Consider the following 17,929-nt stretch of genomic DNA (forward strand, 5'->3'; position numbering starts at 1 on the left):
GGCTTAATTAAATCACAAAATAAGGCATTAGCTCTTTAAGTACACACAAAGCAAAGTGTATATTTGACTACAACTGAATTGTATTTGGAAATTAAACAGTTGGCATTTTTCAAGGAGGCAGCATTTCCATGGTGATAATGCCGGTTGCTTAGCAATCTCCGCCAGCTTTTCGTCTTTTTTTTTTCATAAGGAGTAAAATCCTCAAGATTAGCCGTCTTGGCAAATGGCCTGCATTGGCTCTTTGTCACTGTTTCACCATCCTTTGTTTAATCAGGCATTTTCCATTGAGATAGGAATCGCTGTGACAAAGTAGGAAAGATAAGCATGAGTAATGATGATCTTAAATCACGGCCAACATTTTAAACCAATGCATGCACATGCATACACGCACAAGGGTCTTTTGAATGAATCCGATTTTGGGCTGCACAAACAGGCACACGCATTTTTATTATTCCAGTCCTGAGGAGCAGCTTCAGCTGACTGCTTCCTGAAGATGTTGCGCTAACCTTGACGGTATCCACTGCATTACTAACTTTAATCCTTAGCCTGTTCCAAAAATAATCCAGACTACCCTTAATTCAAGTCCCAACGCTAATACAACCCCCAGTCTATATTTAACCCTCAACTCAAGACTAAATTCTAATCCAGCAACTTGTACAAACCTTCACAAATCATTTGAAGCTCACAAGAAGAAGTTCACCTACATAGACACGTAATCCAAATGCATGCCTCTGTTCTCCTACAGTGAGGTTATCCTCTCCAACATCGACGTGGGTATCGCTGGCATCTGGGAGTGCCTGGTGACCAGTTCCCGTGGCAACGCCTCTCAGCAAATGGAGATAGTTGTCCTGGAGACGTCGGCGCCGTACTGCCCAGCTGACAGAGTCAACAACAACAAGGGTGACTTCAGGTGAGTCGGGTCTCATATGGCCAGAATTTGAGGGTATCTACAAAAATATGGGAACCAGAAGATCACCAGAGTATGTGACAACTGCTGCTCTTTGCTAGTTATTCTTGGCCTAGCTAATTAGCCCCTGGCTCAGTTAACCTTGGAGACAGTGGCCCTAGAGTTTGCCTGGACCAGGACCTCAACAGGATTTAGCAGCCTGAGAGTGAACTCCGCTGAACACAGACTCTCAAGACTGAGGTCTAAGGGCATACGGTAAAGTGGCTCTTACTCAGGTCAAGCTCTGATTGCCTGTGACAAAAACATGACATCCAGGTGGACACGCAAATTTCCATTGCGATCCTATGACGCATGCTGAAGTTTGAAGCTGGCTTGTTGATACTGTTGCATCCTTCTCCGTTCAAGCGGTGCTCGAACATGAACCAGGTGGTGTAGGCTTTGAAAGAGAGACTGAAGTAAAAGATGTAAAAATAAACAAATAAATAAATAACCACCAAGCTACTTCCCAGCTGCCTGATCAGTCCTGCAGATGTGCACCTCGACAGAGATGAGAAAGAAGCGAGATGTCTCACTCTGAAAAACAAGGTGTCTCATCCAGAATGTTATTAAGACAACAAGTTTCACATCTTCTGGATATAGTCTGATGAGGTCCTTTCTACTCTTCCCTGTTTCGGAGTCAACCACCTATTTTCAGTGGTATTTTGTGTGGCCGCTGGCTGTACCTTCTTATCTGCAGTGTTTCTCATGGGATCTGCTCCCACAGAAAATGTTGAACATTTAAAAGTGAGGGCATCAACCTGGTGCACTTTGAGGGCAAAACCTCGAGGCTATATCATAAAGACCACGAACATTAATAAGAAATAGTAGAGAATATAATTTGCTGCCTGGTGTGTTTCTTCCACTCACAATATTCTACAACTTTGGTTGTGCATGTCAACATAAGCCTAAAGGCTTTAGTCGATAGTCAATTTCAACCAATGCTTTCTATCTAACATTATCCGTGTACATACAGACAAGAGAGTGGTATCAATGTCTCTATCAAGCTCTTGCCTCAGGTAAAAAAAAAAAAAGAAAAAAAAGAAGAAGTGTACTCTTCCTTTGCCGACTAGTTTTGTGTAATAAGTGGTAATAGACAGTAATCACTGTTTTTCAAAGCACATACCAGGAGGTTTCCAGCAAAAATAGACAATAGTTGAACCACATTATAATAAAAGTCACCAGAAATATTCCCAATTACGGAGTCTGCTGTGTAACAACTGATAGTGTAATCAGAGCGCACACTCTCTGCTATTATCTCTCCATGTACAGTACAGTTCAGGTCCTTCAGACTGGTTCTTGCTGGTTTTTGTCAGACTTAACAAAAATATGCCACACCTGGCCTGCCATGGACCACAAGCAGCTCATCAACTGTAAACAAATAGAATTGAGTATATACAGTAGAGCCCCCTATATTTTAATAAGTGGATGTGTGATATGAAAACTCCCACCAACATTACAGTTCAGTGCTTCTTAGCAAGACTATAAGGAGAGTTGTTACCACGACTGAGGTTTCACATACAAATTGCACACATCTTGTTGCCCCCAATCTATCCTCTTTCCACCTGTCCTCTAATCCTTGTGACCACCTTGTAACCTTGTAGTAGCATGCACACGCTCACATCCTCACCTTCTCCTCCCGCACGGGTGAGCTGCTGTTGTGTACGATCCCTTGTAGCTGCCTTACATTACAGCCGACTTCCCAGTGCAGCAGGCACGGCGGCTTTGTTTCTGCCGGAGCACTGGAGTAATGGGCTGTAAAATGAGTCCCCTTTTTTGTTGGGGGCGAAATTAACGCCATTTATTACTAAGTAGCTGCTGCTGCTGCTGCAACAACGTGGCTGAAAAGAGAGGGAAAAAAAAGAGGATGGGGTGGGGAGCAGAGAGATGGCAGGTCTCTACCCTGAGAACAGATTACCAGCCTCCTGAGTGCACTGCTCCTCTATTTTCATTTATATGAAGTCAAAAGCATTGCCACATTAAGCATTGCCTCTGCTACTTTATATGCAGTAGGATTTTGACATTGCCTTAAGGAGAAAACCGAAAACATTAGACACGTTTGCTGTTCCGATTGCAGACGAATTGATCAATATGTGTGAGCACAAACAACTCTTTCCTGCTGCTGCAGAAGCACAGAAATACAACCTTTAGTCTACAAGGGCGCCAAAAAAACACAAACCTTCTTTTATTATCTAGGAAATGGAGGCTAACATAGTGGACTTTGAATGTTTGGCTGACTTTTTACACTTAAATAAGCCTCATTTTATTGAAACTGGAACAGGCATTGCCCAGAAAATGAAACTTTTCCATTTCCCCGTAAAATCACCCCTATCACAGGTTGGTCAGTAAAGCAGCTCCAAGACTTGGCTCTTGATGACATTATTGACGCAGTCTCATTTCTTGCTTCAGAGGAGACTTCAGTGAACTTTACACTGCCATACAAACAACACTTGTAATTACTCTTTTAGCCTGAATTTCCCCTCTAGGAAGAAAAAGGCAAGAACAGGTCTCCACTGAATTCGTACATCGTTTCTCTTTCATCTGCGGTGCACTTTAAAGGGGCTCTGTGGAACTTCTGCGTCGTGCTGGAAGCTGGTCGCTTTAAACAAATCGTCCAAAGGCTTGTACAGGCAACAGAGAGAGACGGGAAAGGTCTCATTGTTCACGTCAGGTTACAATCTGCTCACATATTGCCAATCTTAAAAGTGAATAAAACATATAAATTGCCTCAAACTGTTACATGGAGCCCCTTTAAAGAGCCGCTCCGGAAATTTAGTATTGCACCTTATAAAAGTTGAAGGAATTAATGGTCATCATTAAGCAGCAGAAACTTATCCCAACTTTTAGCCCCTAATATTGGTTATATATGACTAGACCTTTGTTATATATTTTTAGTTGCATACTTTCGTTATCCCAGATATTTTCAACAAAGTTCAAACCCAGAGAAATCTGTCATTTTCCTCCGGGTAATGGTGTGTTTCATTTGGTCACCTGTGGCTAAAACTTCCAGTAGAGAGTCAAAGTGTGAGGAAGGAAGTTGTCAAACTTGACTAAGACTAACAAGAATAAAACTTTAAAACATTACCTCGGTCGTGAACATCTCTTCATGAGTCATGCTGATAGATTTTCATTGCCAGTGGTTTTTGTTAAACAATGAAGACTCCCATGATCCCACATTACGTGTTTTATTTTGTTTTGATTGCCCTCACGGCAAAAATTACACACTGTGCATTTTAATTCTCATGTCTCCAAGCCATTTTCTCTTTTCAGACTTAAGAAACCTCATCCAGAGCCACAAAATACATTATTCAACTGTTACCACAGGTTGGATATTACTCCCCACCACCAGTAGTGATGTTACTCTTTAAGTGCATTCTAACATTGTTTAGCTTCATTGTGCAAAAGTCTGGAGAGACAATAACATTAATTAATAAAGTTGGTAAATAAAGCTAATTAAATCAGAAGTCATTAATAAGAAAACACATTGTTTCACAATCAAGTATCAGAATCTGGTTGTCATCTGCAAAAACAATTAGAGCTAGCTGTAAATCAAATATGCAAATTAATAATTTCCAGAGTACAGGGAGTATGAAATTGCCATCTGCTGCAGTGAGTGTAGATTCCTAAACTCACTGATAATTCAGAGATATCTCATGTGGCAGGTGGCCAAAGACTTTAGCCGGCATCCTGGCCTTCCAGCCCTGTGCGCCTGCCACCTTTGGCTCTGCCCCCCACCCCTCTGGCAGCGCTCCTCACCCTTCTGGCCAGAGGGAAAAGAAGGCGTGGCGGCGCTGCGACCGGAATGGACGCTGGGCTGAAGAGGACTACACTCAGTGCCCGTATGCCAGTGAACTGACCCGCGTGCTGCATGAACTCACACAGGTATCAGTTCACATGGAGGACTTCATTCACATATTCTACCCCACACTGTTTTCCTCTGTCAGTAAATCAGCTTTAATTTAGCAACTTTAGTGTGATGTTCAACATGTTGACATATTTGCCAACCTCCTGGGCCTAAAGGCATTGTTTGATATTCTTAGAATATAGAAACTAACATCTCCACTGATTCATCTGTAGCCTGCAGGTATTTGCAGATCTGTACATGTAGCCTTTATATACATAATACAAGCTGACTGATGAAGAGCTCTTTCTTTCAACATTACTCATGGGATTACTGTACCGCATTAATCAAGTTCACAAAACTACATGCATAGCATGAAATAGCATTACAGTGATTTATTATTTATTATATGCTGTCAAAGTGGTTTCATGTTATGTCTCTGTTGAATTGTAATGATTGACTGTGCGATTGTCCTCTCTGAGCATTACTGCATGTCTCTTTACTATTCCAGATAACTATTAATACCACCAATGCTCAGCCTTTAGGCCAGCAGTTGGTGGCCTTCACCAGCAGGGCGGCACACTTCAACGATGTCATGGACGTCATCTTTGTTACACACCTGGTTGAGAGACTGACAAGACTGGTGGGGAAACGTAGAGACGTAAGAGTGAACACACACCAATACATCACAGCCAGTTTACAGCATAACACGAGAACTACAGTAAGCCATCTCACATACTGTGACAAGCCCCGGTGGGCCGGTGGACTGTCAACAAATCCATAAACCTTATACTGACTGTCTGACCAGTGTGCCTCTTTGATGTTTTGTTCCCTCACGGGGCTGGGGGGTGGTTTAAACTATTATTGCTGCCATTATTTTTCACATATAACCTTACGTTAGCTATTATAGCTGACATAAGCATAATGTTAGCCCTTGTTCCAGCAGTAGACCTCTACCAGACCATCACGTCAGTTAAAAACATTACAATTATGTCGAATAAGCCACTAGCGATAACTGTTGGCATGACGCCCATGGATGCATAGAAAACTGCCCTTTGGATTAATTTGATACTGATAAAAGCTTAAAAACGTGATGATTTTGAGGAGTTATAAGGAGCGTCTTTATTATATTACTTCCAAGCAGATTTTTAATATCCCCTGAAACCCTGGAATGAAAATGTGTGCATCATGTGTGTGTTCAGAGAACCAAATTAGTCTGAAAAGGAATTACATTTTTTTACGCAAATTGCAGCTTCATGCCTCGCACCTCTCCCTTCATGCCCCCCCCTTCAACTCTCCCACTCCCCCCTGTCGAGATCTGCCTCACTGTTTGAAAACCTGCTTTGGAAAATAATTATAGCGCAGTCTGTCTTTGGCCATCATCTTGTCTTTCTGACTCCAGCTCCAGCTCAGCTTGCAATGAGCCCAATATTTTACTGCTTTTTCAAATCACCAACATGCAATTGAAGGGGATTTGCTATTCTCCTACTGTTAGCAGCTTCTCCTGTTGTGACAGCGTTCACGTATGTGCTCGTTCACAGTTTTTGGAAAGCAATGACTTGCCATTTCCTTAAGGAAGGATCAACAGCTCATCCAGAGGTAACCCTGACTTCTCAAGAGCCCAAATTTACCGAACAGAAAAGGACACTTCAGTGGACATCAGCGATAGACAGCAGGGGCTGCCCAAAGAGACATGGAGACATGCTGCTGTTCTGGCTTCAATCCCTCAATCGATTCCAGACAGCTTAACTTTTCACCTCATATGCTTTCCTCTTGACCATGGCGGTGTTGGACCAGAATGACAATTATGGTTATGAAGATGTATCTCTTTTTGGGCAACTCTTGTTTTACCTGAAGTGAACTATTCTTCAGTCTGTCGCAAGAGGCAATGGGAGGGCTTTATATCATGCTGAAGGTCAGGGTTCTGCGAGGGGAAGGGTGTTGAGCTTAGTCAGTGAAAAGAATCAATATTAGCTCCAATTACTCATCATGGGTCACTCGGGAGGAGATATTATTAGGAGATACTTAGAGTTTTATCATTCCTTAGACAATGCTGATGAGCCCACCCCCATTCATCCAATAAAGAACAGTTGAATGAAGCAACAATGAGACGTACAGTAAGTAAATAGTGAACTGCCATCCCAAGGAAGTGATTATGCCCCATTGGAGCTGTTAATCTAAATTAAATCTTCCTATAATGAATGAAGCCACCATTGCCTCCCTCACAATTCTGACTGGAGATTATAAATGTGCCTGTTGTTGCGGATATGATTGATGTGCATGATGAGCCTGCCTCCTCGTGTGTGTGTGTGTGTGTGTGTGTGTGTGTGTGTGTGTGTACGTAGAGTTTGTGTAGCTGTGTAAAATCCATCCCTTTGCATACAAGTCTACTTGTGTTCTCACAGCTGGGGGACTACATATCAGACATCGCCAGTAACATGATGCTCGTGGAGGAGCACGTCCTGTGGATGGCGCAGAACGAGGCCCGGGCGTGCACTCGGATCGTCCAGTGCGTGGAGCGTATCGCTGACCTGGCGCTGACTGGAGACAATCAGGTCATTTCAAAGGTACGGCTGGACTTCGAAGCAGTTACACTCACGGCCACACACACAGGCAGGGCAAAGGTTGATTAGCTGACTAAGTGTCCCATAGCTTTACCTTTTTTCTTGCAGCCTGGAATAATGAGAAGTTAATCTGGCTTGAGCAGATAGCTAGAGTAAGGCAAGAGAAAGATAAATTGCTTCCTTTTGTTTCTTCCTGCTTCTGTCTTTTTTTTTAACCTCTCCACTGTCAGTTGGGATAAAAGCATCTGTTAAATGACTAATATAAAAATCTCTGCCCCCCTGCTTCCTCCCGCCACCCTTCCCTCTCTCGCTCTCTCTCTCTCCCTCCTCCTAGGTATCTGCTAACATAGCTCTGGAGGCCTTTCTGATCCGGCCGTCTAACTTTCTCGGCCTGTCCTGCACGGCACTTCAGCGGCCCCCCTCGTCCGCCGCCTCGCCCCTCCCTGACAGCCACTCCCACTCCGACAAGGACAGGATTAGAGAGCGTGATGCCATGGGGGAATCGTTGCTCAACTTCAAATGCCACACTGTCAACAACAGCGGCTCACCGGCCAGTCAGCTCAGCAAGGTAGGGCGCGAGTTAATAAATGGTGTGAAACTTTCTAAAATATGCCATTCCGCTCTTTTGCTTGGCTCTGTTGGCAAAATCCACCAAATCCAGCCCGAGGTCAGGGAACGACGTTCTTTGAGTGTTTCTCTTTTTCTCTCCCAGCGGGCTCTTTTTAAAGGCCACACACTTCTGTATTTTTTGACACTGTGTTCAAATGCGGTGGTGAGAAAAGAAGGAGAGAGGATGTTCTCACAGAGGGGAAATAAAATATGGGAACTAGAGTACAGCTTGTACAGCAGCTTGTGGGCACAATGAAATGAATTCTCCAAGAGCACACAGTTAAAGCATGCGAGAAGGATTACCACCTGCCCTTAAGTCTGTTGTTGCCTATTTGTCCCAGCGTGATGACACCTTGTTTGGGTTTGTTGACACGCCATAGATCAGCTGGTGATAGGTGGGGTTGTGTTGGGGGCAGGGCCTGCAAATACGACAGTTATTTGGAAGTCAGTGAGTGCGGTCCGCTCCCCTGTGATGAATAAGATGGCCTTGCGTACCTGTCGCTTTAAATCAGCCACCGCAGCCCCACCATGGCTCCAGTTGTTGCTGTCCCAAATGACAAATACCGCGTCACCAGACGAGGGGCACTCTGCATCTGCAGACGGCCGGGAAAACATTCAACTCCCCTGGCACTGAAGTGGCATAGTTCTGCAGCATTTGAACAGTTTGCACCCTCAAGCTATTCAGTCCGCCGATGAATTCATCAGTGTGCATGTGAGCGTACGCTGTCTGTGCATGTTAGAGTGTATCAGCGGGAGAGAGTGTGCGGCAGTGTGTGCGTGCTTATTTCATTTGCCTCATCATCTTCTTCCTCTCTGGTGAGACGGTGTCAAGTCTCTGCGGTTTTGTCAGCAATTATCGCACTTAATTCTTGCTCCAGGCTGTGTGTAGATTGCGTGCATGCATGTATGTATAAGTGCATCTCAGGAAGCTGAGCTGAGTCAGCTGTATTATAGAGAGGACAATGCTGCAGCTCTGGAGGCCACGCCACAAATGTGTTCCAAGTCACCTCTTGATGATTTCCAGATGTCAAATTAGGAGGTAAAACTTTATTTTGGTTAACTCTGAGAACACATCTCCATGGCTGCACTTGATAGTTTTGACAGGTTTCTCTAGACTCTTAAAGAGTCCGTAAAAAAAAAAATAAAAAAATTGAATTCTCTGTGCTGGAGCTGGTTTGTTGGGCACAGTCCCAAGTCTTGGCACTGCGTGTCCTTTCGTAGCATATTTGAACATGAAAGTCCCAGTATGATAAATTTGGCTTTTGAGAAACTCTAAATATGAGAGGATTTGGTGACGTGTGCTGCACTCCATGGCTTCTAATCATCGCCTAATTTGAAGGAAGAGTCGTTCCTTTAAAGCAGCTTCAAAAAGATTCCTATTAAAGAAAGAAAACTTCTGACTGGCTTCGTCGTTATAGCAATTCTGTTTGTGTTTGCTTGGTGTTAATTATAAATTATATTGATGAAATGTTTCATTGCACAAATGTGTAATTTTGCCATATTTTGGCATATTTTCTTTACACAGTTATGTAAATATTTTAACTATTCATCATTTAACATTCTACATGGGGTTCTTCTTTCTATATTGTTCCTCAAATTAGAATATTTGATCAAAGTAATTAAACCCTTGTTTACTGGGTACTTCTGATAGAGTGTGACTCTAGCTGTGTGAGGTGGTGGTGTTTCTCCAGGTGGGTCTGAGTCAAAATTCATGTTCTGATTTTTATTCCCACCTGCAACGACCAGTGTACAAATCAATCAGTTTGTCAGGGAGCTCAATAGAAAATATTTGACTGAAATGTAAAAACAGTCGATGATAGATAGGAGCGACTAACCTTGCTTGAACATTATCTAGCATACAATACATCTAGTCAAAGTATAAACTGGTGTCAGCTTGCTTTCCCTCCTTTTTCCCCTTCCTCCTAGCCTATGTTAGGGCCGTCAACGAGCGTCTGTGGCCCTAGCTTTTACGGTGTGTCCTGCACTAGTCGACCCTGCTAAGCGACTTTTTAAGCATGTGGAATTGACGGCACAGCCTGTCGATGAGTGAAGTCTCTGATTGGCTGTTTTGGCTAAGCAAATTGGCTGTTTGGCAAAGACACAGGCAACGTGAGGCGAGTGTGGGGTGAAAGTTCATATCCGAGCTGTACTAACCTGTTCGAAATGTATAGTCCATACGCATATTATGCTGTTTGTTGAAGTTCTAAAACTTCACTATCAGCTTGACCGATGGTCCTATTGACCTATCAGTAACCTAAGTTAAGGTTAATGTTGTGTTGATACTGCAACAAAAATGGTGGACAATAGCGAGCTGAGCCATCCTGAGCGGACAGTAGCAACACCAAAACATCTGAGAAGCAGTTCGTGAAGTATTTGGGGATTTGGAGAAAGTGACAGCCCAAGTCAATGCACCTAGTTCATCTTCAGGTTCAACGTAGCGCTAAATAAAAAAAACACCAATCTATTTAGTGAATAGCTGCTAAATGAGAAGTAGAATAAATATTATTTCCACTGTTTCATGCTTATTTTAGCAGTTGCAGGTAAGGGTAAGCAAAAAAAAAATGTCAGTACAAGCTTGAGGAACAGACAGTGGTGACAAATTAATAGACACAGTAATGAATTCAGAAGGAATGGGATATCAGAACTATTTTAGGAAGGCTGATAATCATAGAAGTTAAGATCAATGGCTTTGGTTACCATCATTTCTCTACAATTTTTTTTTTTTTTTAACAAATGATATCATGCATATAAATCCAGCTTGAGTCCTGCTTGAAGCTCATTGGCTGCTGCTTTCCAGCATCAGATGAATTTCTAACCTAAGCTGAGAATTGTTTTATACTTGAGTACTTCCTCCACCTCAGTTCACACTTGTTGTATCCATCTCACTTAATTCACCTCCATTTAAGTTTGACTTTGCATGCATTGATGCTGCCTGTAATTACATTTTTACTCAAAGTGAAGTAAGACAAATGCCTGACTGCGATTTTGCTATACTGGAGGTTTTCCATCATGTAATACAGAAAAAAAAAAATGAAGATATGCTGTGTAATTGCTTCTTCACATCATCACTCTTACCCTGACTGAATCACCTGTATCGCCAGTACAAAGCAGTGCTATTATGTGTGCATTACGGACTCAAGGCTGTGATGGAGATTATTACTGTATCACTTCTGGCGAGCTGACATTGGAAATCATAATAATAGTGGGGCTGCAGAACATTAGAGGCTAAAGCCACACTGTATCCCCATTACGTTAATCTTGATTTAACAAGGCACGTTGACTAAGAACATCACATAAATGAAGTAGCCCATTTACAGCAGTAGTCTGGGGGAGTGCTTGTAGGTGGAGAGAGGGTCACACTTTCAATTTCAATCAGACTCAGAAGGTGCTTCACTTGATTACAGCAAGAGCACGACAGTATGCATGTAAACATATTGATGCATTAAGAGGACGATACTTGAAAGCGACAGTAATGCAAAGTCATCTGGCAGGGCAGTTCATAATAAAAGGAGATATCATTGGAATGAGTCTCAGTACCCACTGGCTGTGCTGCTATTATCCTGCATGCTGGCATTTAATTCAGTATAGGCGAAGCCAATTTTTTTTGGTGTCCCTCTTGCTTGTAAAGACCTGATATATTTGGGTAATTTTTCAGAAAGAAAATCTCTCAAAAGGTCAGTTTTTGGGCATGAGATGAAAAAGTGTAATACCATTTCCACCTCATTTAGCGTGCAGAATGAACACAGCTTGTCCTCCTGGGGCGTTCACACTCTCACACCTACAAGCAGCCACAGTATCCACAGCTCCCGTTCCTCCAGAACAGTCGTGGGGTGGAGGAAGCGGCGGCGCCCTGCTCGAGAGCACTTTAATGGTAATTGTTGAGGGACACGAAAGTGACTTCAACAGCCTATAAAAGGGCTCTAATCTATTCAAGCTATCACCACCCTGCAACAATATCTTCCCCTCTCTCTCTACCTTTCACAGGGCATGTGGGAAAGACTTGGCCAATTACCGCTAATCTGGCAAAGTCTCATAGGCCGAATACTTAAGCATTTTTTCTCTGGCAAGCGGTCTCACACACAATGCTTGCGGACAAGCATACACACATAAAACAGGAAATCATTCATATCCAGTTCATTTTCAGGAAAGCTGAGAAAATGAAAGGTACATGAGACAATTTTTATTTTTGTTTTCCTGTTATGATTTGTTTTCAGCTTTGAAATGTCAATATTGAATTTTAACGATTGAATTATTCCAAGATGTTTAGAATATCTGGCAAAAGTGCTGTTAGCTGTTATATTTAAGTATCTCACAAAGTATCAAAACGTAATACACGTAATGTAAATATCATGTGCAAAAATGGCTTGCACGCCAGTAGCTTGATGGTATTGTTTGCTTTTGTTGCCCTGAATCAGTGGACAGAATTGATCTTCCTGAGTCTTTCCTCATCAATAATTCGACCATATAGGTTGAAAATGAAAGCAGCTTTTTGCAACCCACATTTGCGTTTGTTGTTAGGTGGCGACCTCCAGTGGCTGTAATGATTATTTGGCTGCAAAGAAGGAAGTGGGGAGAAGCAGTATAAAGAGTGAAAAGTCAGTATAGGCAGGAGGTTTGGGATGGATGGTCTGGTTAAACAACCCCAGGACATTCATCAGGAGACTGCTGTTCTTGTCCAGTGTGAAACCAAATGTCAACTGTGAGTTCTTTTAACTTACTAATGTAAGGTCCGGTATGTGTGCAACGGTTTGGGAGACACTGTCAATCAACCTATTCAGTCATTTATGTATGAGGTTGCATTGCAAAAATGCCAATATTTTGACAGATCACTGACATTAGAGAGTGCGATGAAGTCACTGTGTAAGTTCTTAAACTTTTTTACATCAAGGACCTTTACACTGACACAAATTAGACCACAGACCCCAATTTAATGAGATTTTTTCCCAGGGTCCCCAATCTGCTATTAAATGTTTCAGAACAGTGTACAGAAAATGTATGAAAAACATGACCAAAATAGTCATACACGCTGTTATTGTGTTCCTTATGAATGGAATTATTGCGAAAATAATGGGGACTCCATGAACTCCCCTTAAGGACCCCTTGGTGTCCCTGGACCCCACTCTGAGAACCACTGCTGCGAGAAGCTCATTCAGTTTAGCTTTCACATATTGTGAATGAAATCTGTAGTTCATGAATTTTTACAACCATGTGAAGTAGAGCCTTGTCAATCAGGGGCAACAAATTGAAAGAGAAGCTTAAAGAGTGAGAGTAAATTATTTTATTTTACTTAGAGTGGACAACAGTAAAAGTTAAAGGGATATGTGAGGACTCTTTGGACCAGATCGTGACATTATTATTATTTAACAGGGGTAGTCAGGGCATGAGTCATAGAGAAATAAACACTGGTGGTTATGAAAGATTGAAGAACAACTGATGGATCTGTATTACTATTCCCTGCTTCAAAGTCTGTATCTGGTTTTCTTTGTATTAGTTTGTAAAGATGTATTGATTAATTAATTAACACAGTGTTTTTGACTTAAGAATTGGATCCCTTTAATCAACTTATAATGCGTTAGTGAGCACATGCTGCTGATGTTGACATATTTTAAGTGAGGGTTTTCTGCTGTAGTCTCCCACAATCTCTGTGCGAAGCAAGTCAGGATTGGAAAGTTTGACTATCATCGTTGGTTGGTTTCAATCTTCCATCTCCACCATCTGGATGATTTAGTTCCAGTACTGCAGCTGAAGGTGTCTCTCTGCATATATATATGGATCTTATATTTGTGTGCTCAAAGCACCAAGTGCAAGTGTTGCCATGACAATAAGTAAACGGGACATCTTTCAGCTGAGACAAATCTCATAATTCAGGTTCTCACAGTGGGCTGCCTAAGCCAGTGTTAAGGGTGGGGATGAGACACATCTGTTGAGGGGAAGCTTACACACCAACTATTCTTTAAATGCATCAGATTATAACCTTCAACTGTTTGAATGAAGCAGTGTAAAAACAAAAATGACACGAGGAGCCATTCTGAGTTGAGAATAAAGGCCTGTTGTGTGAAAGTGGCAATCTTTTCTCCCACCACGATGTAAACCGTGCATTTGGTGTATCAGGAGCACAGAAATAAATGCACACAATGCACACTCCCGCACACGCAGACACACTCCCCTATGACTCATCAGTCAGCCTGTCTAACACTGCTCAGTTTAACAGCACACTGTGAAGGCTTCAATAGACACACAGCACCACCGCTTGTTATCAAGCAAAGGACACGCTGCAAAGATACAAACGGGCAGAAAAGAAGGCCTCGTTAGATGCACAGTCCTCACATAATCGTGATTCTCCTCTAACCGCACTGTTTTACATTTGGTGATGAGTCGTGTTTATTCCTGCAGTGCATCTTTTTACTTTGATTCTCATGATGTTCAGTTAATTGTCATTTTGTAATTTGTCAAATTCCATTTGAATTGTATGTACAGACACATCCTCATACCTAAACGACTGAATAGATCGATTGCAAGTGACTCCCCGAATGGCATTCAGTATATCACTGTTCCCAAAACATCATGAATGTTGCAGTGTAGCAGCGACAGGTGTGCCAGACCTTCATCATGTGCTTGTAGGTAAGGTTTAGGCACTAAACGTCATATAACTTCAGTTGCGTAATGTACGTGAAATTGAAATAATAAGAATAAGAATAATAATAGTAAGAATGATAAAATACCTGACCACTGACTTTTTGTATTCACACTGGACATGAACAGTGGTCACCTGTGCCTGTTGGACCCAACCTCCGCCCCCCCCTGACCCTCTCCTTTGCTGTTGTGATAATTACTTCAGCCACTAGAGGCCGCTACTTGAACAAGGAATGTACATTTTGGTTGTAACAAGCTGCTTTCACAGTCGACCTATGCAGTTGTTTTTCTGATGAGAGCGGGCTGGTGTATACAGTGTTAGAATTTAAAGGGTAACTCCACCAACTTGCCTCCAATGATGTCGCTCAGTGGTTAAGTTGCATCATGGGTAATGTAGACACCAGGTGTAATGATGGACCAGTGGAATGCTTTTCAAATCCTGGCGCTTACATTACCGACAGTGCACCTTAGCCAGACTTTAAACTGCTTTTTCACATATGCAGTAGTACTCCCCAAGACCTGTAAACACACTGTAATGTCTAAGTTGTGACGTTTACATACATGTCTTAATTGTCTTTGCCAACAACAGTGGGTGCCTGAGTGTTTAGCTTAGTTTAGTTTAGATTATTCAGATCCCTGATAGCTACAGCACTGCAGCAGCTACTCTTCCTCGAGTCCACAAAAGCCTACATTGTGATAGTGCACCATGATAATGTAGGCTACATTATACCACATAAGTCCAGACACACACAAAGTCAAGACAAGCTCTTGACAATATAAAAAAATCAATACGTATTAAACTCATACTGATTGCCATTCAATTGTAATTAGTATCATAAATTGTTGAATTACACAGTAACACAGTAATGCAAACTGATTAGTGTTGATTATTTTAGGATTACCCAGGCTCATAATCAGTATTGCTGTGTTTAAAGTAGTTTTAATCATTTATGTTCTTTATCACTCCAGTATGTTATTCATTTAAATATTCTTCTGGGTTATCCAAAAGCAATCACAGGCTAATTACTACATTTTTTTTTCAGAGTTATTAATAAGAACAGTGGCACACAGACTTTTTAAAAAAGGGTTTTAATAGTGATTAATAGGCATGCTCCGAGAAACCCCACAGCCTTCCCCATAAACTCAGCCTCTTTCCTGGCCGTTCCCTCCATCCTCATGGAAGTGACTGACTGGCTGCTGCTCTCTTTTTCTCTCTGGCAGAAGCTCAGCACTGTTAAGAGCCATTTTGGGTCCAACTGGACTAAGACACACAGCATATGGCCCTGCTGTGCCAACACCTTGACAAAAAGTGCCGCAATAAAACACAGTCTTAAAACACCAGCTCCTTATGTAATGCACTCTATTGCAAAAGTGTTTGTCTCCTGATTGATTTTCTGTATTCTCGCAGATACATTCTGCCAAATGTCAAATTTAGGTTATAAAGGAAGGTCACAAGAAGGAGGAAAACCAAATCTCAACATGATCTTGTTTTTTCTGGGTTAAACGCGGTCACTGACTATTAAATGGAACATAATAATGTCCCTGTTGTTTATGTATACATATGTATGTACAAAGGGATAAATTATTGTTCTTCACAGGCTTTAATAGAATCCATAAATCACACAGGTATCAGCAGCATCCCGGTGGCCCTGTGGTCTAATATAACGAGTCCGGCCGGGACTGTGTGTCATCTCCTTCTCTTTCTCCCATTGTTTCCTCTACTCTCTGTCAGCCATCGAACACAGACCAAAATACCACATTAAAGCAGTTTTTTATTACTCTCCAGCCCATAGTTTAGATGTTCTACCCTGAAAACAGATAAAAATTTACCGAAGCAACCTGGTGTTGGAGGAGCTGTTGTGCTGACAAACTCAGTCTGTAGGCCAAATGTAGTCAGATTTATGTGACTTAAGACAGGGATCCAATACTGGCTGTGTTCAGGGAGTCTTTGGCAGATGATTAGTTATTCTCATCAAGTCTAAGAATCTACAGTCACACTGGCAGCTCTTTAAAGGTGCAATATGTAAGAACATTTAACAGGGTTTACTGAACCAGGTGGGGCATAACACTGTCTTGCTCAACACTTAAATGTTTCATAACCTCTTATATCAAACAAATGGGACAAGCATCTCTTTTTCCCCTCACTATTCCCGCTAGAATTTTATTGTCACATTGTCTGTGTGTGCAGAGTATCTCACGCACATATTAATAATACAACACAGCACAGATGTAGTGTATGTAAATGAGCACACATTTGTCTATAGTCACTGAGTCACTTACTCAGTTGGAGTATCTAGCACATACTATTTCAAAAGTCTGCTTTAAACCTAATTGGAAGGGATAAGTCTGACGTGGAATGCTTTGTTATTGAAGGTTTCCAAAAAAGTCACCATCAAAAACCTTCTACCCGGCGTCTCCACTCTCAGTAGAAAGTTGGCTTTGACATTGTTCAAATATTTAAAATATGAACACTATCTGCAAGAATTCGAAAAGTACAAAGTTTGGCACACATACAAATGACACACTTCTCAAGCCTTCTTTTTGGGGTGTTTTGGTTGAAAAAGGGTCAGACGAGGTTTTCAACACTTGTTGTGTATATTCAGGTGATTGACGGGGTGATTATGGTACAAGTGCTAGGGTATTTTAAGTGGTCTGGGCTGCATTACTTGCATGAGCAGTGTGTGACGGCTGCATGGCTTAACTGGTTCACCCGTGTGTTTGACCACACAGACATTGTTGTTGCTGCGGCGCTACTGCCAGCCCAGTCTTTCAACATGGAGTTTGCCCTTGGTAATGATCAATAAGATGATGACATCGCTCTTTACCCTCGTTGGGAGAGAGAGAGAGAGAGAGAGAATGAGTGCATGCCAGAAAAATACTGCCCTTCACCTGTTGTGTGTATTTTTTAATGTCTGTGACATATTCTACAGATACAAACATGCTGAAAACACTGCGTAGAGCCGTAATATTTTCTGTCTTACTTCATGAATTGACGATTTATTTAGACCAGTTGTTTGTGTCTGTTGTCTAAGTTTCATTAAAGAGTTTTGGTTCGAAATACTTTTTTAACATTTTGTGTTCATTTTGTTTTTCATTTTATTACTTATTATTAATGTATTAATTATTATTAAAACTAAGTAGTGAACTTGCTGCTTTTCAATCTCCCAGGTGGAACTACAAGGCTACCAGACTATCGCCTCTTGCAGTACAAAGTGGTATTACGAGACACAACCAGCCGGGGCTGGCTGTTTAGCATGCTAACTTATTTGGATATCTCTGCAACACATAGACGTCTTTGACATCACGTCAGCACTGTTTTTTCTTCACACTGTTGATATT

General features: G+C 41.8%; 1 protein-coding gene across 1 annotated transcript in view; it reads left to right on the forward strand.

Moving 5' to 3' along the window:
• Positions 1 to 17,929, forward strand: part of adgra1b (adhesion G protein-coupled receptor A1b) — a 173,498-nt gene that overhangs the window by 52,201 nt on the left and 103,368 nt on the right. Inside the window, exons 8-12 of the mRNA XM_084376205.1 lie at positions 746 to 910; positions 4,606 to 4,825; positions 5,296 to 5,445; positions 7,190 to 7,351; positions 7,683 to 7,916. Coding sequence (XP_084232331.1) covers positions 746 to 910; positions 4,606 to 4,825; positions 5,296 to 5,445; positions 7,190 to 7,351; positions 7,683 to 7,916 — 931 coding nt within the window. The remainder of the gene's footprint in view (positions 1 to 745; positions 911 to 4,605; positions 4,826 to 5,295; positions 5,446 to 7,189; positions 7,352 to 7,682; positions 7,917 to 17,929) is intronic.

This window comes from Pagrus pagrus, assembly GCF_965226575.1.
Source record: "Pagrus pagrus genome assembly, chromosome: 15".
In the NCBI taxonomy this organism is placed as follows: domain Eukaryota; kingdom Metazoa; phylum Chordata; class Actinopteri; order Spariformes; family Sparidae; genus Pagrus; species Pagrus pagrus.